Below are 25,593 nucleotides of genomic sequence, written 5' to 3'. Positions count from 1 at the left end.
GTGCACGTTGAGTGCAGAATTCTTTCCCCTTGTTTTGAGGGTTAGGAAAGAAGGTGGGTAGATGTATGGCATGGTTGAGAATTACATTGGATACCACCTTGGGCATAAAGGAGGGATTAGTCCTCAGGGAAACCATGTCTGCATGGAAGATGATGAAGGGTTCAATGACCATCTGTGCCTGAAGTTCGGAAACCCTTCTGGCTGAGGCGATAGCTAGGAGAAAAGCAGTCTTTCAGGAAAGGTACAGTTCTGCTGAAGAAGCAGGTTCAAAAGTGAGGCAAAGTTAGTTTTTCCAAAACATAATTCAGGTACCAGGCTGGAGTGGGTGGCCTTCTGGGAGGCCTGATATTAGAAGTCCCTCTGAGGAAATGTTTAATCAAAGGATGGGAGAAGGTGGGCTGTTCTGCATCAAAATGAACTGAAATGGCTGAGGTGTGGATTTTAATAGAGGAGAAGGACGGGCCACTATTAAAAAAGCTCCGCTAGGCAGTCCAGGATAAGAGGGATTGAAGGTTGTGAGGTATTGCCCCTTCTGGACTGGCTCCAGGACCAGAATCTATTTCATTTTTCTGTGTAGGATTTTCTGGTGCTGGGCCTTCTGGCCTTTGTGATAATGTTTAGGACCTGTTTGATTAACAGGGGCCCCTTGTTTGCCTTTAGAGTAATAACCATGCTGATAGTTTGAGTCTGCAAGTCTGGGTGCAGCGCTGCTCCCCCCCCCCCCCCACCTGAGATAAGAGGTCTGAGATCAGGGGAAGCTGCCTGGGAGGCTGTAAGGTCAAGCTGTGCAGTAAGGGGTACCAATGTTGTCTTGGCCAATCTGGAGTAATGAGAATGGCCTTTGGTCTATCCTCCCTTATTTTGATCAGTATTTTGGCAATAAGAGGCAGAAGAGAGAATTGTGTACACAAAGAGGGTATTCCAGGGGAAGGTCAAGGCATCCACCTTCTACGCTAGGTGGTGATACTCCCTGGCACAGAATTGTTTTAGCTGATGGTTGAGGTACAAAGCAACGAGATCCACCTCCAGAATCCCCCACACCTGAGTGACTTGTAAAAAGATTTTTCTGTGGAGCTGCCATTCGTGGGGGGTCCAGTAAGTTTCTGCTTACGTGGTCTGTGTTGTTGATCCCTGACAGTTATGGTGCTATCAGGTGTAGCCCCCATGGAAGAGGCTGTCAGCCAGAGGTTCATGGCTAGCCTGCACAGAGGGGTAAGATTGGGTCCCTCCTCGTCCCTCCCTATTTCTTGATGTACCAACATTACTGTGGTGTTGTCTGTTTTGATGAGGAGAACCCCTGGCCTGAGATGGGGTTTGAAGGATGTCAGAGCCTTTAGTACTGCCATCATTTCCTTCTGGTTGATGTGTAAGGGAAGGTGCTGGGCATCCCAAAGACCCTGGGTGCACTTGACTTCTAGGTGAGAGCCCCAAGCTATGTCTGAGGTATCGATGGTAATGATCTGCCTGGTTGGGTGGTGGGTGAAGGAAAGCCCCTTGTTCGGGGCACAGGCCCTTGCCTACCAGAGAAACTCAGCCCTTATACAGGGGATCAGAGGGAGAGAGGTTTTTAGGGGTTGCGAATACTGACACCAAAGGTTTTTTTAGGTACCACTGAACTTTTCTCATGTGAAGCCTGGCTAGAAGAATTAGAAGGATGCAAGATGCCATGTACCCTAAGGTTTGCAGGAACTTCCTCACAGTGAGGTGACTTCAGGAAGCCAGCTGTGTAAAATAAAGAGGCAGGAAGCTCTGCTTTTCTGGGGATAGGAAAGCCATTTGGGATGCTGTGTCCAGTAGTGCTCCCAAGAAAATGATCTTCCTGGAGGGTGTTTGTCTTGATTTCTTCTTGTTGATGGTGTACCCTAAGGAGGTTAGCAGGGTTTGACAAAGAGGAGGCCCTTGAGGAGCTTTTCTTTGCAATCTGCCTGAATGAGACAGTCATCCAAATAAGGGTAAATTTGTATATTTTTCTGTTTGCAAAATGCTATGGCCGGGGCTAAGCATTTGGTGAATACCTTGGGAGCAGTAGATAAGCCAAAGGGTAGCACAGAGAATTGAAAGTGTTGTGAGCCTGCTCTGAAGCAAAGGAATTTTCTGCAGGATACCCTTAAGGGGATGTGGAGGTAGGCATCTTTTAGATCCAGGGTAACTAACCAGGCATTTTTTGTCAGCATAGGCAGCAGCTGCTGCAATGTTAGCATTCTGAATTTGGGGACCACCAGGAAGGTGTTCAGAATGGATAGATCCAGGATGGGGTGCCAAGTGCCCTCTTTTCTGGGAACAAGGAATAGTCTGGAATAAAAGTCTGCAATAAAAGCCTTTGCCTGCTTGATCTGAGGGGACAGGTTCTACTGACCCTTGGGATATGAGAGTTTGGACTTGTTTCAATGTCTCTGCCCACTGACTTGGAGGTAAGTCTGGATACTCTCTTGGAATTGGGAGTTCGTTGAAGGAGAATTTGTATCCATGAAAAATGATCTTTAAGACCCATTGGTCCTTGGTTACAGAAAGCCAATTTTCTTTGCAGAGGGAGAGCCTTCCTCCTAGTTTTTGGTGACTGAAAAGAGGGCAGAGGAGGGAGAGGGAGTCATTGAGAGTTTTTGCCATAGAGGGATGGCTTAGAACTCCCTGCCTTTGGAGTGGAAGTGGTCCACTGTTTGGTTCTCTGCTGTCCCTGGGATAGGAGTCTGGGTGGTCTGTCCCTGCGGGGCTTACCTTGCCCCTGTCTGCTAGGTGCAGGAAAAGACCAGTGTTTTGAGGGAAAATTCCTGCTGAACCTAAAAGGTTGTACCTGAAGGAAGTCTTTTACTGTTTGCACATATACTTTGCTTTGTCTCTCATCTTTTTAAGTACCTCTTCTGCTTTTTCTCCAAACAAGCGGTCCTTATCCAAGGGTGCATCAAGTAATTTAGATCTGACATGCAAATCCAGCACGGAGCAGATCGTAGAAATAAGAGAGAACCAGAGGAACCTCCACAGATAGAGGATCCTGATGGTGAGTGAAGTACCAGGCAGAAAATATTTTCCATTTGGATATATATGACTTTCTGGTATTCAGTTTCCTAGCCTCATGCAGAAACCAGAGCATATCCTCAGAAAACAGGTGCCTAAAAGGGACCAAAACCATATCACCCACAGTGTCATTTGAACAGTGGACAGGTTAGGATGGAAAAGAGACACTTTGTTTTGTATGAGAAGATTTACCTGGTGAGTTAACTTTGGGTGACTGCCACTGGCCAAGTGAGAAAGGGGTTGGGCAATATTGTCTGGGCCAAAAGGGAGTCACCAGCAAGATTTTGGGAGAGTCCTGCCTAATCCTGTGCCAAACTCATGCTAACAGAGGAAGGGGGGGGGGAGTATACAAAAACATTCCGTTCCAGAGAAAAAACAGGGTGCCCACTTTCCAAGTAAGAGGACTTGAGACTCTGGAACAGAGTAGAGAAAGTTGTCTGTTCATAGGGGAGGCAAAAATATCCGAGGACTACCCCACCGATAGAAAATATCCAGGAACACACCTCTGTGAAGTATTCATTTGTGAAATTGTGTTCTGAACCCACTAAAACAGTCTGCCACGAGAGCGAGCTCGGAAGGACTGTAAACTGCCTAAAGGGACTTTTGAAAAAATCCACAGAGGCAAACCCAATAAACAAAAGCAAAATAAAAATTAAATAAATACATAAAAATAAGTGGTATGTACCTGCCCAGAACAGACCACCTATATCCAGTATCACTCTGCCTTTGGTGCAGACTGTCCTGCAGTTTTTGCAGTGATTAACAGTCTACGTAAAGGCCATGCAGCACAGTAATCAGCACAGACATGGTCTGATTAGCGGCCATCTGTGCAAGGATCACTAACTTGCATGCCTACAAACTGATGGCAAGGGTAACACCCTAGTCAGAGTGCTCTGGAGTCATGGAGCTGTTGGCCTCCTACATGCCTCTCTCAAAATGAGTGCGTGCACACCTAGGCGAAGGTGTCAACTTTTGAAGCTGCTTGTCGCAGTCTTATGCATTAGGGGAGGTGCTGACAGATTGGATGACCTACACTAAACACAGGTGAAGCCAGAGGTTTAAGTATTACTATTTGATAACTGGGCAAGTGACTTTCAGCCAGGGTTCATTCTGAACATCACCAGCAGTCCCTTTGGCTACGGAACAGGGGAGTTTGCTCTGCACTGACAGTGCTGCTGACACACCAGGTTCATGATGCCAAATGTACAAACTCGTTGTGATGGATCCTTTCCCAGTACAACCTGTGAAGACATAACTGATAAGGTGCAAGTGTTGAAGACAGTACATATGCATAGCTCCCACCACCAAGTAGCACACAGACTGCTACATGCAAAGAATATGCATAGCCAATGGACAAGCAAGTACCTTGTGATACAGGTCATCTCCTTTGTAGATATTAAGCCCCTGTGCAACAGAAATGCAAATGTGTATGCCTGAGTAATACATGGCAAGGTGCTGGGCAATATCTTTTAGGACTGGCATTTCACAATACTTAGCTGGGGCATCCTCTACAGACACTCATGCAGTCATACCTTACAGTGCAGGTTTGTCCTTGGATCATGTCCATTCAGCCACACAGTGACTGCTATTTTCGCGACTGCAAGGCATCATTACACAATACTACCCCTGGCATGCTCATGCTACATCAGGATTTATGCATGCCTTATACCAACTGGGCCATATTCCACTACCCTGGTCATGTTACTTATTGCAGTGTAGTCGCATTATTCTTCTTTCTGAATACCTTCCCAGTGAAAGCAGTTGTTAGTCCCAGGCAGTCCACATCATATTTTCTATACATAGATGCATACCCTTGTCAAGGAAGAGAATGTACCTTATGATACTACCACTTTCTAGTCTGCCTAATTTAGCAGAAAAATAAATAATGACAGCATTCATATTACTGTACGGTCAATTTTCACATTCAGCAAAACACCGATAAAATGAAAAGTGATGCAAAAAGATACACAAATGGAAGCTTCATATATTTTACATCAAGCTACTGTGTAACCCAATGGACTGAACAGGGGGTCTTAATTGGAGGCATCTGACAGAGTTTAACTGTCATATAAATAATTATTTAATGGACTGTGTCGAATTCTATCAGTATATGTTTTTAAGCTGTTTGTTTTGCTACTTGTGTAATATCTTTGAAAGCCAAATAAAACTGATGCACAAGGTTGTTTCAGTTGTAAATAAAGTGAAAGTGTTTACCAGTTACTACTGCACATTCTATTTAAATGATTTTAACTGGTCTGTTCCACTGCACATTTGATGCCAGCTACAGCTGAATTTTTGTCATTATGCAATTAAGTAAAAAGAATTAATTTACCACAATGTTTACATAACTTGAGAAAGTGTCCTGAATTAAGTCATATCACACTTATAGCCATAGCTCACATAAAATGTATAGAGGTCTGTGGTTTACAGCTTCCTCAATTTGTCAATTTTTTTTTTACATGAATTTTTATACTTTCCTTATTTTTCTATTAATAACTTGATTTAAAGGGATCTTGCAAGCTGTATACAATCCCATAGTTTTATCTAATGTTAAAACTGCTTCATACGGCAATAAGCTGGTCCTTACCTGACAAGTTTCACATACTAACTGCAACTACATCCCATACCAGTTACTCATATAACTCAGCCTCTCGGACTTCTCATGTCATCTGTTTTGATCATTAAATTAGTAACATAAGCATCAATACTTACTAGATAAAGTTCCTCCATGATAAAAAAAAATGACAGATACATGGCAGACTGGCACTTCTGTTTCATTTGAACTATACTGGTTTTCTATCCCTCTTGAAAATCAAACATATTAAGTAACTGCTTCCTACACTGCAAGATGAAGAAATGAAACAAACTACCTTCTCATGCCTCATATATATATATATATATATATATATATATATATATATATATACTGTTCAGAGTCAAGAACAAATCAAACTTCTGGATACAGAATTTTAAGTTTCAGACATGTTTTTAAGAAATTTCCTGGAAGCTGCAGCCGCACCATATTTCAAAACAGATAACTTCTAACACTAGGCAAAACTTGGGTTATAAAGATAAAGAGGTAGACAGACACGATGAAGGGTTGCAGACAGACTTTAGTATTGCAATTATGTACTGTAATATAGTACATAAAGAAACCAAATCACATAACTACTTTACATTATGACACTGACTAAAAAAGACATGAATAACTAAACAAATACAGTGTGTTACAGGGAATAAAAAAGTGAGCAAACTACTTAGCAGGCTGCCCTTAGATCTGTTTTAAGCAGCAACAAATTATATACCCAAAGGGATAGCCCCCAATAAACATGGCGTAACCTAACAGCGGCAAACCATCATATTTTGACACATTTGTTAAAAATGTATCAGAACACTGCCAGACTTTGACTTGCATTACATTTACTTGCACATTGTAATGCAGAGATGATGGTTGGGTACATCAGCTTAGAAACTATCTTCTTCTTCCTGTTATCTTGCAGGCTTACTGACCCAGTTATCTGTGTGTTACATAAACAAGTCTTCATTATTGTGCATGCTTACTGACCCAGTTATCTGTGTGTTACATAAACAAGTCTTCATTATTGTGCGTGTGCATCATGTTAGGCTGCAGCAGACAGAAAATTATAAAAACTGACAACTTTAACGGTCTGTAAAACAAGGTTCACTGTTGTTCTCTTTTGCTATTGGAATGCATACATCTGTTACCCACAGGGAGCATCTCTCCTGGGATGCTCAATGAAAAAAGATCAATGCTTAATTGGACTAGCCAAATTAACAACATATAATAAAGTAAAAGCTTGTGCAGTACTCTGGTTAATTAAACAGATAATCGGTACAAAAGAATGAAGAAACACGAAGGACCAAATGCACTGCTCTCTTTTTCAAAGTCGGGACATCTCTGGTTCGGTTGAAAAATAAAGTGGTCATGCATAGGCCAAACTCAGTGATGTGCACTGACTGCCAAATCAAAAGAGACATTTGGTAATTATAATTAAATCTGTGGCAGGAGATGACAAAATTGCTGAGCAACTGTGGACTAAAGGACCGACTGTAAAAAAGATCAGGAATAAACCATGAATCACAAAATCACTCAGTTATGGACAGATGGGAATCCACATTAATCTCACCAAGAGCAAACAATGGACAAAGTTACCCGAATACCCCAGGTTCTGCAGAAAGGCCAGACTGCTAAGTGGTGAAAAGTGGACTCTCCCTTCACAAAATCTAAATTACTGTCTGTTAGCAATGTGAGCTGGAAAGAGGAGGTAAACATTGTACATGTTTAAAGTAACCAATACAGCTTGTTGTATTAGAAGAGGAAGCAAGGTTTACATGCTTAACATTCTGAAGGTTGTTACAACATGAACTGGGTTTTAACAAAGAGGTCTAAAATACTCATCTTTGCTTGGAAGTGGAATAAAAAGTCTGGAGTAAAATAATTTTCCTTACACTATTATTGGAATAAGCTGCATTGCTTTTTCGCTGATTAAACTGACCAGTTAAGTTACATGTTGTGCAGCCTGGAACTGTAGTGGAAAAAAATTGCAGGGCAAATCCAATTGGCACTTTCATTGTCCATGCATTTCTTGTGGTTTGAAACTATTTTGATGTAAAAAGATGAAATCTACACCTAGACAACTGAAAAGGGGTCCTTTTCCTAGACAAGCTGGGGTTGAGTGGAGTTGTGTTCTCACAGTTTTGGTACTTTTTAAAAAGTAAATTAGGTTTATCATGGTCTGACTAATTGTCTAACCAGGGATGTCAAGGGGGGGGGGGTCATTAACGTCAATGAATTGGAAAAAACATTGACAGTCCACATGCTACAGCTTAATCTCAAAAATCACAGTATTAGAATGCTAATGTGCCAAACTAAATGGGGACATGTACGACTTTCCAGAATTTCACATAATGTCCAAATTTTTGCCTCATATTTCTGGTCTGCCCGTCATAAAATATGTTTTCTGGGAAATCACTGAAGACTGCAACCAATAAATAATCATGGGCATTTGAGTTTCAGACTTTATACACTTCAGAAAATGTATGATAATGCAAAACTTGATATTATAACAACTCTCTCAAGTAGATAAGAGCAACATTTAAAATCTGTCCAGAATTTTGGCCTTTTGTCCTCGCCTTTATTTTTGCCTTTGTCCCCAGTTCTTGCAGTGAGAGCCTGAAAGGAATGTCAACATAACCGCAGCAGGGGGGGAAGAAGACTACTAAAAGCTATTCAAAGCTAAGGAAAAAAAAGTCTACCAAACCCCAATAGAAAGAAAAAAAAAGATATGACCATAGTCAATAAGTTTTCGTTGAAGATACTCAATAAACCATGTTGAACTCACTGAATAAACTTTCTAAATCAGCCTGTTCTCACCTCTTAATGCAAATTTTAGCACAGCAAACAAGATATGGAAAGGCAAAGACGTGAGGTGCATTATGGGAGCAACAGGGGGAGCTAGACCCTGCAAAAATCATACAGGTGCCGAATGAATAATCTCTACAGCCACCATTCCAGTACTTAAAGGGGACAGACTGGATCATGTAAAATGTATTTGTTTATGCTCTGACTGAACAAGTCATCATAAATCCCGTATCCCTTAGTAAAGCATTTAATGATGCATTTTTAACTGAAATGACTGTGCCACTCTGTTTTTTCTCTAAAACTGTTTTATGACATAGGTAATGGTTTAAATCCCACACAGTTTTCTGAAACTGTACCAGTGGCCTGAGCTGTGGCTGTAAAGGAGTCTCGCATGTTACTTTATGAAGAAGCATAATCATAATTTAAGACATTTTTACTTACAGTTTTAACACCAGCTAGCATAATCAACATAATGTAACACAGCATACACTCTTACACAAAAATAATGCTATATGCTGTTAAATGTAAGAAATATTTGTTTACTACTGCTGTCTGTTTTACCTGTAGCTCCTCCGATTCAAATACACGTCTTAAAGATAATTTTCCAAAGTGTGAAAAAGAATGCTGCATCTGCATTCTAGTTCTGCCTTATGTGAAGAGAAAATGGAATTTAATGGCTGTTTACATCTTACTTTCAAAAAAAAAAATACAAATTTTATGTGAAAATAAGACTTCAAAAAAATAAACTGTCGCAGCTAACTTCACATTTATGCACTTCCAAGCTTATAGCTCTAAAGGGCATGAAGTGTTGAATGTATCGGGGGGACAGAGCACTTCCAATTCAACATTTCAGCTTTACGAAGAGGAAAGTAAGCTGCTGGTGGTGTAAAAAAGTAAGCAGGGCAAGCATCCTTACAAGAGGGATAGTTAACAAATAATTGTATTTTTTGTTGAGTTTCCTTTGTTGTAGGGCTCTGTATTTTATTTTATTGCTTGATTTTTTTTAACTTCCGATTACTGTAACCCACAGAATCACGTCCTCATTCTGCTACGCAGGCCTGTGACAGACCAGGCAAGCAGCAGTTGTGTGCATCATGCATGCTACAATAATTTTTTGTTTTTATTACATTTATTGTTGGTGCTTCCACTTGCAAGGACTTTTGGACTATTGAGAGGACACTATCTGACAAGTCTGCTGCCTACTGGTTTTCACAGGTAAGTCAGAGCTTTGAACATGCTGTTTAAGTGCAGAGTTGGGACTGATTAAAGAAAACAGAGTAAAGTGACAAAGCAAGCCCAAGAACTTCCTTAGGCCTGAGTCCAAAGACCAAAAGCAAATCAGGAAATATCAAGTCAGAAGAAACCACCAGTGTAAACTAAGAACTGGTTGAATAGGATACATTTTGCAACAAGGTAATACAATTACCCTCCACAACTAACATAGCTTATTTAGTATATATAAGAAGAAGCAATAGTTTAATTCAGTTACCATAAATGAAAAAAAAAAATAGACTGTAACAACACATCTCATGCAGCAAATAATGCCATAGTAACCTACAACTAAGCTACATCTTTGAGGCACAGGGTTTACTCTTACAGCCTCCACCTGTACAGTGTGAAAGTCTGACCAACTCACAATGTTACAATGCAGTCCTGTATCAAGCATATTTAATAAGTCTTATTATACACGGCACACACTGAATAAAAATACAACAAAATATCATTCTGCACTTCCAAGAATAACTTTTTGAACTCACATATAACTAAGAAAGACAAAACGAAAATTTGAAATCATTTACCATCAAACTGCTGCATGATTTTCAATCTGTAAACATAAGAACTGTGAGCAAAGACTTGTAACTTACGAAAAACTTTAGCCCTAAACTCAGCAACTGCTGCAAATTTTCACGACACTGCAATTTTTGTATTGTGACACAACCAATTAAACTAAAATATTTCTAATTAACAGAGCTTTGTTCTCTGTGATGTCAAACTGAAAAATCTACACAAACTTTCAAGTCCTTCAAAACTGAAATGAAATGTTTCCAAATTAAACTGAAACTGGAGGTTGAAATCCTAAATACGAAGCTGCAGTCATGTTAACCTGCTGAATAACACATGTGAACAGAGGAGTCAAATACCTGACTATACTAGTATGCAGATTTACACCTAACGTATTAAATTTGTCTGTCTCAGGAAAGAGTGTGAACAGAAGATGTCATCAAAAAGATTAAAAATATATGCAGAACAAAATATATGACAGTAGCAGAAGACAGGGCAACCAGTACTCCATTCATATCAGTCCTGTGTTCAGGAGAAGTGCTGAAGGACAAAAGATGTTGAGAAAGTGGGTCTGTCTCAAAAGCAAAAAGACCGATTAGCAAAGTGTATGTTATAAACTTAAAAACGTTCTTCATTTTCCACAACAAAACTCTCCAAACTGAGTGCCTCTGACAAAAAAGCTGCATTTCTTGGGAAATGTGTGAATCAGTAAAAAGATGGCAAGAGTTAGAATGCAACTTGGTTGGCAGCTTGCTTTGATACGCATACAATTTCCACCATACAAGCCAGAACTCTGTCATGAGATCATCGTTACTCACAACCTATTTTAACACTGAAAAATCTTTAAATACCAGACTGACAGTATTACAGTTGTGGGAACTAACAAGAAAATACATGCAACTGTAAACAGCTGTCTGTTGCTCAGAAAGTTCCTTCATCTCATGCAAAAGATTAAGATCATATCATAAATTCATTTTTGCTCAAAAAACTAAACCGATCAGGCTTCAAGAGCACAGCATCAGGGGGTCAACTTTTGCATATTGTACATTAAACTTGCAATCAGCCGAGCAAGCATAATTTTTGTGGTACATATTTTTCCTTTACATGAATTCTACAGAGAAAAGGAAGAAAAAAAATAGTGCTGCCCAGGTTCCATTTACAAGTCTGCATTTTACCCACAAGCAGCATACTTAAAATTAATGCATCCCAGTTAGCCAATTACACATCTGCATCTTGTTGAAAGTTTCCATCTGATGAAGACATTTTCAGCCAGCCTTGTAAACACTGAAAGTGTAGTCTTTTCATAAGAGCTAACCAACTGAATTTTCCTGTTTGTACGGCAAACTATTTCTGTTATCCATTGTGATATTCTACTTGTAAATATTCTACTTTTGTAATTAATAGTTTATGGTTTCAGTAAACTTTATATATAAACCAAAATTTCCACCTTATATATGCAATGCATCCATGAGGATTCTTTAGAAGCCTAGCCATACACTTTGCTATGAAGTTTTTATCCCTTATAATTTAAGTACGAATAACTCAGACAAGCAGAACATTCACGTGCTGCCCCTATTCATGAGGGATAAGAGTGCTGAACCAGAGGAGAATTGGCAGTTACTCATCGATTCATCTAGATTACATGTGAATGGTGTTAAGAGAAGTAAGTTAACAAAATATAGTGGAGGTGGAAAAAAACAGTGCATACATATAATCTTACTTCGTGGAAGTTTAGTCCGTTGGTTTAGTTTGGGTTTCCCATGTTTTTTATATATAACTTGGTCAGAAGGAGTGTAACAAATGAATGCAATTACAATTTTAAATTTTTAACTTTGGAATGTATTGTTTATATGTATTTACTTTAACATCTTCTAGGACATTGTATTTTTGTTACGATGTGGATGTTCCTTTAAGGTGGCAGTTTACCTAATGAACACACGCTTTAAACATATTAATCAATCATTTATGACTATGTTAATCAGGGTAATGTAAATGGCTTTTGATGGTATACAAGTAACTGCTGCTTAGTTTTTAAATACACTCTGATGAAGTCCCACTACAAAATTACACATGGGACAAAAGCACTTAGTGTATTCATTGCGTTTCTGAACTATTAAAAAAAACACTGGAGTTCCATTACACCTGTTTCCTTCCACCTCTACCATGTTTTGGTTACTTAGTTCAATTACAATTGGTTGAGGATAACAGAAGTACTTTGCTTTATGTGAGCAGGAACAAAATTCCAAAGAGGTGGTATTCTCTGTGAGACATATCTGTCCCTCCACATTCCATTTATGTTACAAGAGAGATTTACATCTCTGGTGATTGGATCTGTCGAGGCTCTGCATGTAAGGCAGAGACTGTCCCTCAACAGTCTGTATGACACATAGAGGGGACAAGGGTTTGAGATGGTCCACATAAATTTTACGAATTGGGTTCTCTACAGGAAAGCATTGTGGGCATTCAAGTTGTGTCAAATGTTTGGACAGATGCATACTGAAGGGGGCATTATACACAATGCTCAGTCTGAAGAGAGTTGATTGATCACTTCCCTGGATCTGGATGCCATACCATTAATAACAAGCTGAGCACTGAAAAAGTACTTTTTTTTTACAATAGTAGATATGTGGTGATTGAAGGATAGTCTATTGTCTGCATAGGTCCATGGCTACTGGATCAGGTTTTAGAGGTGTGTTGTCAATGTCATAGTCACAAGAGACTTCTTGCTTGCCAAAGGATACTAGTATACATTTCTTGGCATTCAGTTTTAGTCCATGGATTTAACACCAGATATTGCTTTGGTAAATGCCCTCTTGAAGGATCTTGGATCTAAGGGGGAGTTTATGATGACACCAAGTTTACAGCCATCTGCAGACTTTTTCAGTCATTAACCCTTAACAGTAACTTTGCCCTCTGAAAAGTAAATTCCAAAGAGAAGTGGCCCGAGACACTGCTAGTGACAGCTGCTGCCCTCCATTCATCCAGTTCTAAGCCTGCTTGGAGGTTGACAAAGAATACTCTCTGTAGGGGGGGGGTTGACAAGTCCAGTTTCAGGCTGGCCAGTAAGCAGCCTGGTACATTACCCGGACCAATAGAAACAGTGTTCTTGAATGTGGGTAATGCCTTGATTAGGCAGGGAGAGGGAGGTGACGTTAGAGCTAAATTTACCCGCTAGTACAGTGACTATGTCCTCTGGGTCTGAGCATTTGATATCATTTAATATTAGCTCTGCACACTGCTGGGTACTGTTCCTAACACAGTTAAAGGCGGCTTCGTGCTGGTTCTTTGCCTGGGTGACCATTTTTACCTCATAGTTGGCTTTGGTTGATCTGATCATGGTTCAGAGTTTCCTCTTAAATTTCACGAGAGGTTTTTTTGCATGCAGAGATTTTGTTTAATCTTATTAATTATGCGGCTCATTTACATGTGGGTTCCACCACAGGGGTTTATTTCTGAGGGAGACAGACACATTTATGCAGCTATTCACATGTAAATAAAATTTGGTAGTAAAGGATTCTACATAGGTAGTGGGGTCACTGAGTTGGAAGGGGATGCTGAATTTAGCTCACTAGCCTCGGCATAATCTCTGAATACCAAGGTACTAGAGGAGACTTCTGGCTTTAGTCATATGGTGAATGTGACTTATTTATACTCTCATTTGACCAGGAAGATGGTTATAATTAGCAGGAAGCACAGCTGTCTTATACTGGTGAGGACAAAGTCCAGGATTTTTTTGCCCCTGGTTGGGGTGCAGACTAACTGGTCCACAGAGTTTGTACTGATGTCTAGAAATCCCAATGTTTACATGTTAGAAGATGTATACATCTCCTAGTTAATGGAGGGACAGATGAAGTCCCCCAGAACAATGAGCAATGGTGTTTGTCTTAATGCATGGGGACTGAATACTACTTGGTTAGGCATTATGGGCTCAGGATATAGAAAAGGTCATACAGCTGGCCACAGTGAAATAAGGAGTTTTGTTAATGGTAAGCTGGATGTGGAAGGGTTCCAGATTCTTAACTTGTCTAACTAATCTGGAGGTTTTTTTTTTTTATCTTTACAAATATGGAGACACCACCCATCACCTTTAGTGCCTTTATCTAGTGCAGTGGGGCTGAACATGTGGCAGTCATTGAAATCCTGCACTGATGGAGCGCTGTCAATGATCTTGAACCAGGACTCCAAACTGATGCTTTCCAGGGTACAGAGTGCAGTTTTTTTGTTAATACTCTTAGCATTGAGAAGCAATACATTTATGTTCTCCAGATTCTATTTTTGTATGTTGGAAGCTTTTGAAGACTGAAATTGGCTCAAAAGACACTATGGAGGTGGACAAAGGTTTAACCAATATATCAAATTCTTGGTGGGTAAAAGTGCAGGACATCCCTTGCAAAGCAACTAGGACAGTCTACCATTTACTTCCAGGATGCTCTATATTGGGTCTCCTTTGAATGACACCAGAAGCTATGCCAAAAGTCAAAGGAAAAGTCAATCAACTTTTGTTCATATTGCGGCATCATTCTTTATGATGATAAAATGCTGCCCAAGGCTAGGTTCATACCCACCTAGGACACACACATTCTGACAGCTTCCTCATAACTCTGTTCATATAATACAGGAAGATATGTCTCAAATCCTTTACACTCGTATACGACGAGTGTTACATGTATACCTGTGGTGCAAGGATTTGAGTACTGCATGATGTGGTGTATATTGGCACCTGATAGGCAATTAACTTTCACCTCTTGCACAGCATGCTAAGTGGTGTATCGGTGTGTCTCGCGCTGGAATCATCTATGACTAGGATGATGGACTGTGTGGAGGTTTGCCTTATAGTTTTTTGAATTGAGACGCTGTGACTCTGATGTGTGTTTTAAGGTGGCTGTTGCCTGTGTTGTGTATTAAAGAGGATGCTGAGGGTTCTGCTTTGTAGTTTACATTTAGGAGGCCTTTGTGGTTTAGGTAGGTTACTTTTAAGAGCCTCAGCATATACAAGTCCGCGTCTGGTCTGATCTGTGTAGGACAGGTTTAGTTTGGTGTTGTGTGGTACTGACAACCTGCTTGTTATCTGTATTGTCTTCATGCGAGAGTTTTGCCTCCAGTAGCACTAAATAACTGCATCTCTCACCCAAAGTGTCAGCCCATTTTAGTAGTAGGTGGTTGTCAGTAAACATAAGATAACAATTACATTTGTCTTAGGATACCCAAGCTGGCTACAGAGACAGATGGAAAGTGCAAATCCATGGTTCCAGGTGCTTACTAATGTTAGCCGAAGGAGGAAGTAGCAGCTATGAGGTTTGGAGACGATGACTGGAGGTGTGTCTGTCTGGTAGTGGAGATACTGCTGCTCTCAACACAGCTGCATGCAGCTAGGACTCTATGACCCTTAGCTCCTTCTCTCTCCAGAAGCAAAAGAGTATTGCTAATCCAAGCTCCTTCATTTGAAGTAGTATTAACCCAAATGTTGTTAGATTTAGTACACTTCATATAGTATTCGCTTGGTAGATACCCTAGATAAAACCTACTGCAGCTAGATGCAGACACTACAGAAAAGCTGCAGAAAAACCCTGAAGAGGTTCTCATAGGGTTGCCACCTTTCCAAATGCCCAAAGTGGGACATTTGTGCTACAAACATCAGATTTTGCAGGGCAAAACATACCCACGTCCAGTACAAAGGACAGAACTTCAGTTTTTTGCCTGAATAAAAGTCTATTCTTGTAGCATTTTAGTTCCTTATTCTGTTTCTTATAACATTTAGGTGTTTCATATGCAGAATAACTGTTTTATGCAACTACGACATAAAATATAGAAAATAATTTTGTCCTAAAATCTCAGGACATTTGCCATTTTTTCACATTTTTTGCAGGACACAACTGCCCAAAGAGGGACTGTCCCTCGCAAAGTGGGACAGGTGGTAACCTTAGGTTCTCACTAAAACTGCACACAGACTTCTTAGTGAAATCCCATACAAACTGCCTAGAGTCCAGCAAGAATCAATACCCCTCTGATCATTTTCTCATCAGCAGCCAAGTAGCAGCTTTAATTCCAAACTGGTTCCCAAGAGCAATTTTCAGGCTTTCCAGTGACTGGTAATCTCTTGGTGGGCTAGGAAATTATGTCTTTCTGCTCTTTCCCTCACCAAAAGCAAAACAGCAGTGCTATTACTACGCTGATTCTGAGAAGCAGTTCCTAGGCTCTCCGCTGACTGGCAGTCTAGACCCAGCTATTACAGATTTTAAAAGTAAGACAGCAAAAATATATTAATACTCTGAATACTGCAGTCTGCACTAAGTGAGGCGGATGATATGAAACAAAGGCCAACTCAAGCTTTAAGAGTCTAAAGGGAGAGCCTTCCATGTTAGATTTTTCAATGCTTAGTAGAACGAGCAGATGAGATGAGACAGGGATGAGCTTCTAAATTAACAGCAAGGGCAAACAGCACAAATGCCACCAAGTTTAAAAGCACAAAATAAATTGGGTAGGTTGGTGGGAAAAAAATCCAATGCAGTTAAACACCAGCAGCAGTCTCACAGCACTGGCAGCTAAATAAGACATTCTCTTTCTCAGCTCCTCAGACTTATTGTCATGAATTAATTCCTTTTCAATCATTGAATGGATTTTTTTTTTTTTTAACAGAACATAAGAACATTTAAAACTCCAAGAAAAAAAAAACTAAGGTGAAACAAAATTTTAAAAACAAAACAAAAACTGAAATATAATAAATGCAAAAAAAAAAATGAAAGTATCCAAACGTTAAATGGAGAAATCCAATCCAAAATCAAATGCAGTTCTACAGCAGCAACAGTCTCACTACACTTGTAACTAAAAACCTTCCAACATGAAGAAACCAACTTGAAAGCATTAACGTTTTACAGTGATTAGTGTTCAATCTTCTACTGATAATAAAGCATGCTATTTATTAATAGTTATGCTATCATACACATACTGTTTTTTTGATTTTTGTGTACTTTATCAATTTGGCCAGCCACTACATTATGCATAACAGGTTTACAAGTCTTATTTCTTGTTCCTATTTTCCCATTTGTTTGCATCCTTGAGTTTTTCTTTTTTTTTAGCTGAAAATGGGCTATGCCCAGTCAGACTATCCTGGTAAACAAACTGAATGAATGAATGAATAAATCAATCACAATGATGAAAATACACTGGAAAAATTCAGCCTACATCGCAATACTTTTATTTACTTATATATATATATATATATATATATATATATATATATATATGTTCCTGACATCAGAAAATACCATAAGGGATAAAAATAGCTGGAGACAGCAGCTTTCATGCTTTGGGATGCCAGGAGCTTTTTCTCAGACACCCAACAGCTGTCTCTATCAGTCAAACACGGGTAGTGCAACACCTGGCTATACTGAGGTGCGAGTGTGTACTTCCATACATTCCTGATGCTTGGCTGAACTGTGCACACTCCTTGATTAGGCATGGCCCTGTGACAGTACTGGGTCCTCAAAAGATACAGCTCATCCAGCTGGACTTTGAACAGCCCTTTTACCACCAATCCATCTGATGTTTGCCACTCAGTCCATTCCCTCCTTAGCCAGCTCATCCAATACTACGGTTGTCTCCTTTATTTTCATGGTGAAATCCTCCTATACAATGGAGTTGGTTCTGCCTGAGCTCCACCTACAAACAATCTCATTCTTTTTCTTTTACCACTAAAGGTAAAAGACGTTTAGGTGGACGAAGAACTTGTAACTTGTGTTTGTTCATGTTACAGCTGTAAAGCTTATAAACGTTAATAATGGACATTTTGATGTCATAGACATATGGCGACAAATATATTTACCCATTTTTTTCAAATCTAACAAGGTCCGCACATACACTACATTTATCACAAAATGAGAATTTTTTTTTTCCAAAAAAGGTTCACACCTGAAATGGTAAACTAAAGAATGTCACTTACCTGCAGAGAGAATGTAAGGTGCAGCTCAGTTTCTACTTGTACACTAGTTGGAAGAACAATTTCATTAGAACGTAAAATTCGTTTGGAACCCTGGAACAAAATGCAAGTAAAGATTAATACTAGCAAACTCTGGATCTCTGATCAGTTGTTTCTTAAACAGCATCATAATTTAAAATGTTTCAAGACATCAATAGGTTCCACCAGTTGACCGTTAGGTAGAACATCTGGATGCTCCGCACAATGCTCCAACAACATGGACAAAGTGAACGGGTTACCAGCTTCTGTGTGGTCTTTACTCTTAACTGCTTCTAGAAAGAAATGTACATGGCATGCAACTTCCTACAGCTAGTAATTGGTATATTTACAGATACAGTCCCCATAAACTCGATCCCCATTTTCAGTCGTAAAATATATCTATCTTTATGCATTTCAGGAGGCAGTATGTATTACCACTACAGTGATTATTTTATTTACTTTATTTATTTATTCACATTTGTTTACTGGAAAAGTCCAGCTCAGTAGTGGCCTTTTCAGTGGAGGCCTGGGAAGAAAAGCTCCATTTCACATTCACTGACCTCATTTGCATTGTTACATCGTTACATTCAGTTTTCATTGATAAGCAACACAGCCACTATTTACACATCCTTGGTATCAGTTATACATCATTTACAAGCAGTTTTAATTACAAATAACAGTTACATAGGTGGCACATGAATATTTTTTAAATGCAGGGAGGCATATGCAGTACAATAAGACACATATGCATGGATTTATGTAAGAAAGTTTGTTACTACAAGGACTTGTTCAAAACCTTGGACATAGGAAGATAAGATAAAGAGTAAGAGTATCCCAATGAAAGGAAGGTGGGGCAGAGGTACAAGGAAGATAAATGATATGAGATGATAGAACAGGGTATAGTTCTGATGACAGTATATTAAGTTTTGTGCAGCAGAGAGTTATGGCATGACTTCATAGAGCTATATCAGTACCCGTTTAACCAAGGTGTTGCTTCAACTGGTATTTAAAGTCTTTCATGTTGCAGTGTTCTTAAGTGGAGTGGGATGACATTCCTATTAGCATTGCAATGTGAATACAGTCAGTATCCTGCTCTGTTGTTATGTTTAGTTACAGAAAGCAATGATTCATCAGGGAGTGTACAGGTAGCATAAGGGTGAATGATGGAGTGGAAAGATGGAAATTTTTCAGGGTTGTGCAGTAGACTGAAGGTTATAATTGTCAGTGCAGTGTAGAATCATTTAGTTCGAGACAGTTTTGTTGTTTTAGAGAGAGGCAGCGATGTCATTGGTTATGAATTTGGCTACTTTACTGGAGCATTGTTCTAGTTTGACTGATGCACAGGAGTTGAGATTGGTTAGGATAGAAGAGGCAGATAAAGTGGAGAGTAGAAAAGTGGCAGCTATGTTTTTGTCTAGCAGAATCAGTGAGGTAGTGTTTAATTCTATACAGACATTCTAGTGTTTGGTGTGTCTTCTTTATAGCTTGCTAAAGGCGGAGTTCAAATTTCAGGTGGTTGTCTATACTCACATCTAATAGTTTGGTGTTCTATATTGGTCTTGTTGGATGACAGTATATTAAAGTTAGCTTTTTGGGAGGAGAGAGAGTTACATACACAGAGTTGGGGTGAACAATAATAGTTTTTTTTTTTTATTCAGGGGAGTTGTGAGTTGTTGACACAAACTTCTATGGAGAAGGATTTATGGGCAAGTGTTTGGAGCATGGATAGTGTCCTAGTAGGACAGAGAGTGGAGATGTCAGCATACTGTACTATCACGGCCTCTTTGGCTGCTGTGTTTAAGCTGTTGATAAATAAGTTAAAAGCAGTAGTCCTAGGATACGGCCTTGTGGGACTCTGATGGATACAGTAGGGAAAGAAGAGAAATCATCTTGCTATTTCACTGCTTGGGACCTATTAATGAATTAACTAAGAAACCAGTTAAATGATGAGGGAGGCAGCCGATAAGAAGAGAGTGTAGTTACGAGAATTTGACAACTGACTATGATGAATGCCTTGGATAGATGCAGAAATAGGGCTGAAGTTAGAAGACCTGAATTTCTATTGTTGTTTACCACATCTGTGAACCTTGTCAGGACAGTAGTTGTACTATAATTAGGTCTGAAACCATGTTGTGAGGGAGACAGGAGGTTATGAGAAGCAATATATAGTAAGCTGAGAGTGAATACATCTTTTTAAATTATCCTTCATTTTATATTAAATATGCCAAGGGCTATTCATATCAGAACAAAAAATCCTGCAATTTAAGTCTTCAGTACCCTGATCAACTAACTGTACATGCCTCGACTTTTTTTCATCAGTCTTCCAAATCTGAAATATTTGGGTATGGCTGTTCTTTGTGGACATCTGATTTTCCTTTTCAGAACATTCTGGCAGCTCAATTACTTTTTCAAAGGAACGAATGGAGAAGCTTCTCTCTGCAACTCGAGTATCACAATCCTTACACTTCCTGTTGTTCTTGCAACAGTACTGGTTGAGAGAGTTCTGACTGTTCTCTGAATTTCGATGCATTTGCCTTACACAAATACATGTCTACAATTCCAGATAGGTCTCTACCTTCCCTACGATCAAAACAGAGGATCTTGGTTTGAATGTTTAATTCACATCTTCAGCCCAAGGCTAAACACTTTCCAATGACATCTGCATTCTTAGTTCATCTCCTTTTCCCTCCCTCTCTGACCTACAAGTTGAAGACTTCAATTTTATTTGATTTTGATCCAGCAATTTCATCACTTGGTATTGCATTTCACAAGTCAGTAATGTAGCTGAAGTTGCTTGCTTGATTTAAAAACTTCTGCACATTAACAACTAAACTGGCGAGATACTGAGACGGTACAATCCAGTATTCGTTCAATACAAAACTGCAACGTGGCAATCCTCATTGCTAAAGCCACTGCTCTTCCACATTAGATTTTTCATTGTTTTGATTCTTCTATCCACTAGTCCACTGGACTGTGGATACTACGGACTGAATGCTGTATGCCTGAATTCCCACTCGTACACCAATGTTCTGAATTCCTGACTATGGATCTTTGTGGGATATCAAATTATCAAGCATTTCCTCTCTTGAGGATATGGGTTTTAATGCAATAGTCATGCTTACACTTGCAGGGCTCCACAGCCAGCAAAGAATTGCTCCAGTGCATGATGAATATCAGCCACTTTAGGCTTAGAGGACATTATATGCATACAACAAGATGCAACCCTCATGTCTCTAAACTGGATACTTGCCACACCTTCACTGTCCCTTGATATGCTGTATATAAAAATCATAAACAAGATGAAATAACAATGCATATCCTTTAAAGCATCCTACTCCCACCCTGAAATTTGAGTAAGTGCTTAAGATACTCAAGGCATAGGATACAAATCCATGCCATCCTCCTGTCCCTTACGGACCATATATGGAGTTAAAAAAGGTTCTGTTGGCTAGGCTTGTAAGTGCTCTTAAGCCATTAGAGCCTTAGCCTAGTAATCTCCTATGAACTTTAAATTACAGACACAAGTGACAGTTGTGGGGCTTTGTGATGCCAGCACAGCATATGCAGCTTAAATCCATGAACTCCATCCTACAGAGTATTTTTTAGACCAGCAGTGTGGTACAGTAGCAGTTGTAAGTGACTCATAAAATGCTATTCTTTAGGATTTCAATCAGCCATCATGGAAGAAAATCTCAAGTTAACAATGAGAAAGCTGTACTTGCTCACTTATGAAACTGGGGCCTTATGCCAGGAGGCAGGAGTGATACTGTCTATGGGTCAGAGGCTCCACAGGGAAGGAGCAGAGCAGCACACCAAAATAAAAGAGTTGGAGATCAATGTGCATCAGCAAAGTCTTCAGACGGCAAAAGAAATAGAGGCAATGTTGCAGTTAGTCTTGCAAAACTGGCCTTGGACAGATACTATAAGAATAGTGGAGATGAAGGAAGACTCAAAGGCCCAAGACCCTATTAGTTATGTGCAACATTGGATGAAGGGCCTTATCAAACACTACCCTGGATTAGATGAAATGACAGAATGAGTTCACATAGTGGGTAGAAGTGAGGAAATCCACTCAGAAAGATCAGCACTTAATTGTGAAACTTCACAGCTATGTGACAAAGGAGTGCTTAATTAAATGAGCTGCATAGCAAAAAGGATTCATTACAAGGGGACAGAAAATCCATGTTGTGGCAGACATTTCATGGGCAGATCATCAGAAAATGCATCATAGTGGTATACAACGCAAACAGGCAGAGCAGTTAAACTAGTAAATGCTGCTGCACTACAAATTAGTCGGCAGAGAAGAATCCAAACCTGTAAGACAGTGGAGGCAGTATATGATTTGATGAGGACTTTATTAAGGGTATTAGGCAGTGGTAGGTATCCACATCTATCCCCAGACACTGATAGGTCATATCAGTTCCAATGAATGGACAGCAAGAGGTATAGGAAATTTGCGACTCTGCACAGAGGGCAGGAGGAGGAAGAGGTCCCATTAATTCAGAGGACCAGCGCATGCTGCATGTACAAAGATGCAAGTGGGTGCACATCAGTGAGATGAAGTTGATACAACCATGCCCAAGAAATAATCAGAGAGGTGAGGGGGGGGAGTGGAAGACTAGATCATTTCTCCATAAAAGAGAGAGAACAGATGAGGAGGAAGCTACGGGGAAGCCAACACAATGTGGTGAGTAACGGGGGAGTGGGCAACCTGGGAACCTCTGCTTGGTGCAGGGGAGCATGGATTGGGGTACAGAAGGAGGAGGAGTGAATACACAATGTGCTGGAGGACTTGTTGCCAGCTGGATTCAACCAAAGACTGTTCAAGGAGAAGGAAGGAACAGGCAGATGGTTACAAAACAAAGTATTAAGAATGAGGTCGGGTGTTAGATGACATGGATGTGCTGCAAGCTGACGTGGAGGTCCACATTTCTCTTCACTATCTTATGGGTGCTAAACCCATGACTGAAGTTGCAATGCAGAGAATGAGTAGTTGCCAGTAGGCAGTTAAGAAGAGCAAGATGATGGAAGACTGAAAGAGGTGCTTGAAAAAAGTCAAAGAAGCAAGAAAGTTGGTAGTGAAGATCTGAGAAGACAGATGACAGTAAGAAAGTACAGTTGTGTCCACTTTCCACTTTCCATAAATGTAGATGTTCAAGTGTCTTCAATATTCAAGTAAGAAATACTTTGGATTTCCTGCTGTGGAAGTCCTTGGCCATCCCAAATACCAGTAATAAATTCCCCTCCTCCTGTTCTGTGGGACACCATCTCAGATGTTGGGAAATAAGGATCATTGGACAGTGCCATTTTCTCAAATCTTGTTTGCCCTCACAGGACAAGAGATCTATTCTCCTAGCCCTAGGCCAGGAGCCAACCCATCTATACTGTCCCCATCAGGATTAGGGTAAAAGGGAGCTGAAGGGATACCTTAAGGAGAGGTTAAGAGAGCCCAACCGATACCAGTACTATGAAAGAGGGGAATAGAGATGCAGAGCATACTGCAACAGTGAAGACACTAACACTACATTTACGATAAGCAGATACAACTGCACTATGCTCATTGTGTTTACATTTTGCAGTGATAACTGTGATGATATGAGGTAGTGCCATCTGTGCTAGGGAGAGTAGGGCAGTACATGTGTACACATGCCAGCACAGCTAACTGGAGTTTTGTAAAGAATTTTATGCTATTTGACTAGCATGTTGATTTGTACAGATGTTTGAGTTAAAAATATACTTGTAAAGCTACTTGTGTTAAAATGCATCAACAGTAAGTCTTGCTAGACAGAAAGAATGTATGAATGTATATTAGGTTGTATTGTTGTAACTGATCAAATATGTATATTTTATCAGAGAACCCTGGAAGGGTGGAAAGTTTGAAACTGTGTTATAGCTTTCAACTGTACTTTTCTGTTAATGGGGCAGCACTGTTTTGGGCTGGTTTTAATGTTGTCTTCCTTGTTGGAGTATTCATTTTCTGACATGTCACTACTACTTATTTTACCAGTCCTGTTGTGTTTTTTTCTTTTGCCGTTCTTCTGCGACCATGTGCCAAGAAAAAATACGGTGCAAAGTTCATTTCTACTAAGACATGTTTCTTACCGTAATAATAATAATAGAATGAAGAACACCCCTTTACACGGTCATCGTCTTAAGCTATGTTTAAAACAAAAGCATAACACAGTTTGAGTAGTGTGGTGCCAGGAGTTTATGAAATGTGGTTGATAAAAACAAAAAATTAGGTTTTTGCGTTGCACACAATTTTCTCAGTGTTTGCATTCCACAACTGTTACAACTTAGTTAATAAATGATTGGCTGGGTAGTGATCATAATGGAAATCACAAGGATTTTCTTATCGAAGTCCATAGTTTTGTGTGTGTGTGTGTGTGTGTGTGTGTGTGTGTGTGTGTGTGTGTGTGTGTGTGTGTGTGTGTGTGTGTGTGTATATATATATTATATACCTAGTTTTTTAATGGGTCTATGAAGTCTTCCAAAAAGCTTACTGATACGACAGCTGGCAAACGTATGAATGGCATGACGGTGTGTGTGCAATGCATTCTGCGATGGATGGAAATCAAACAGAGAATTTGTGTGTGTGTGTACTTCTGCGTATTTATTCATCATTGCATGCCTGAAAGATTTGACAGGAGACCAAACAGCGAGTTGCACTGTACTGGAGGAAGTGGTCCACGACCACAATCTGAAAGAGTAAACTGTGCAAAGAAGGACTGTGAATATAATCCTAATTTTGCATTTCACTTTATTGCAAGACTACTTATGCTTCAGTTACATTTTTTGGATGGCTCAGAACACCCACTTTACTCCATAAACATGTTTCATTCATTCAATCGATCATTACCGTTATTAGGAAATGTGCAATTTTCAGACGAGTGGATATGTTTAATACACTGCTATTCATATTATATTTGTTTTGACTGTGGTTGACAACAAAGAGTTAATTGATTTAATTTATTTCAGAAAATGTATACCAATTTCTGTTTGGTGATAACTGCTGCCCTGTTAATGGAAAAGTACCCTTTCAGATGTTGCTACAGACCTTAGCAAAGCTCTGTGTGTGTATGGCATCAGAGTCAGGTGACCAGAAGTGATATCATCCTCTAGCCAGCAAATGGTTTCTTTGGAACCCTCGCAGCAGCACTTCAGAATCTGACAGGAAAGATTTCTGACAGGATATATATCTAATACATTCACACAGTCAAAGGCAAACATATTATGTCTTCTGCTGTGGTAAGAAACTCAGCACACATCAGCTTGCCTTGTAAGTAGTCAGGGAACACCGATTCTTTAGTCAGTCAGGGACATTTAGTGAGAATAGTGTAGTTTTATTTTCTGCATCCATGAGAAACTATTCAACTGTATTATTTTTTACATCTCTGTGGTTGAAACTCTGTTCATTGTATTCAATAGTCTCCTGTTTTCTGTTTTATTATTTAACATTAAA

General features: G+C 39.7%; 1 protein-coding gene across 1 annotated transcript in view; it reads right to left on the bottom strand.

The window, feature by feature from the left end:
* Positions 1 to 25,593, bottom strand: part of PACS1 (phosphofurin acidic cluster sorting protein 1) — a gene marked incomplete in the record, with an annotated part of 1,397,033 nt that overhangs the window by 917,048 nt on the left and 454,392 nt on the right. The window contains 1 exon segment of the mRNA XM_044075887.1: positions 18,117 to 18,206. Within this exon segment, the coding sequence (XP_043931822.1) occupies positions 18,117 to 18,206 (90 nt within the window).

Source organism: Protopterus annectens, chromosome 6.part1, assembly GCF_019279795.1.
Source record: "Protopterus annectens isolate FY-2018-M chromosome 6.part1, PAN1.0, whole genome shotgun sequence".
Lineage (NCBI taxonomy): Eukaryota > Metazoa > Chordata > Ceratodontiformes > Protopteridae > Protopterus > Protopterus annectens.
This window is presented reverse-complemented; position numbering and strand designations above follow the sequence as displayed.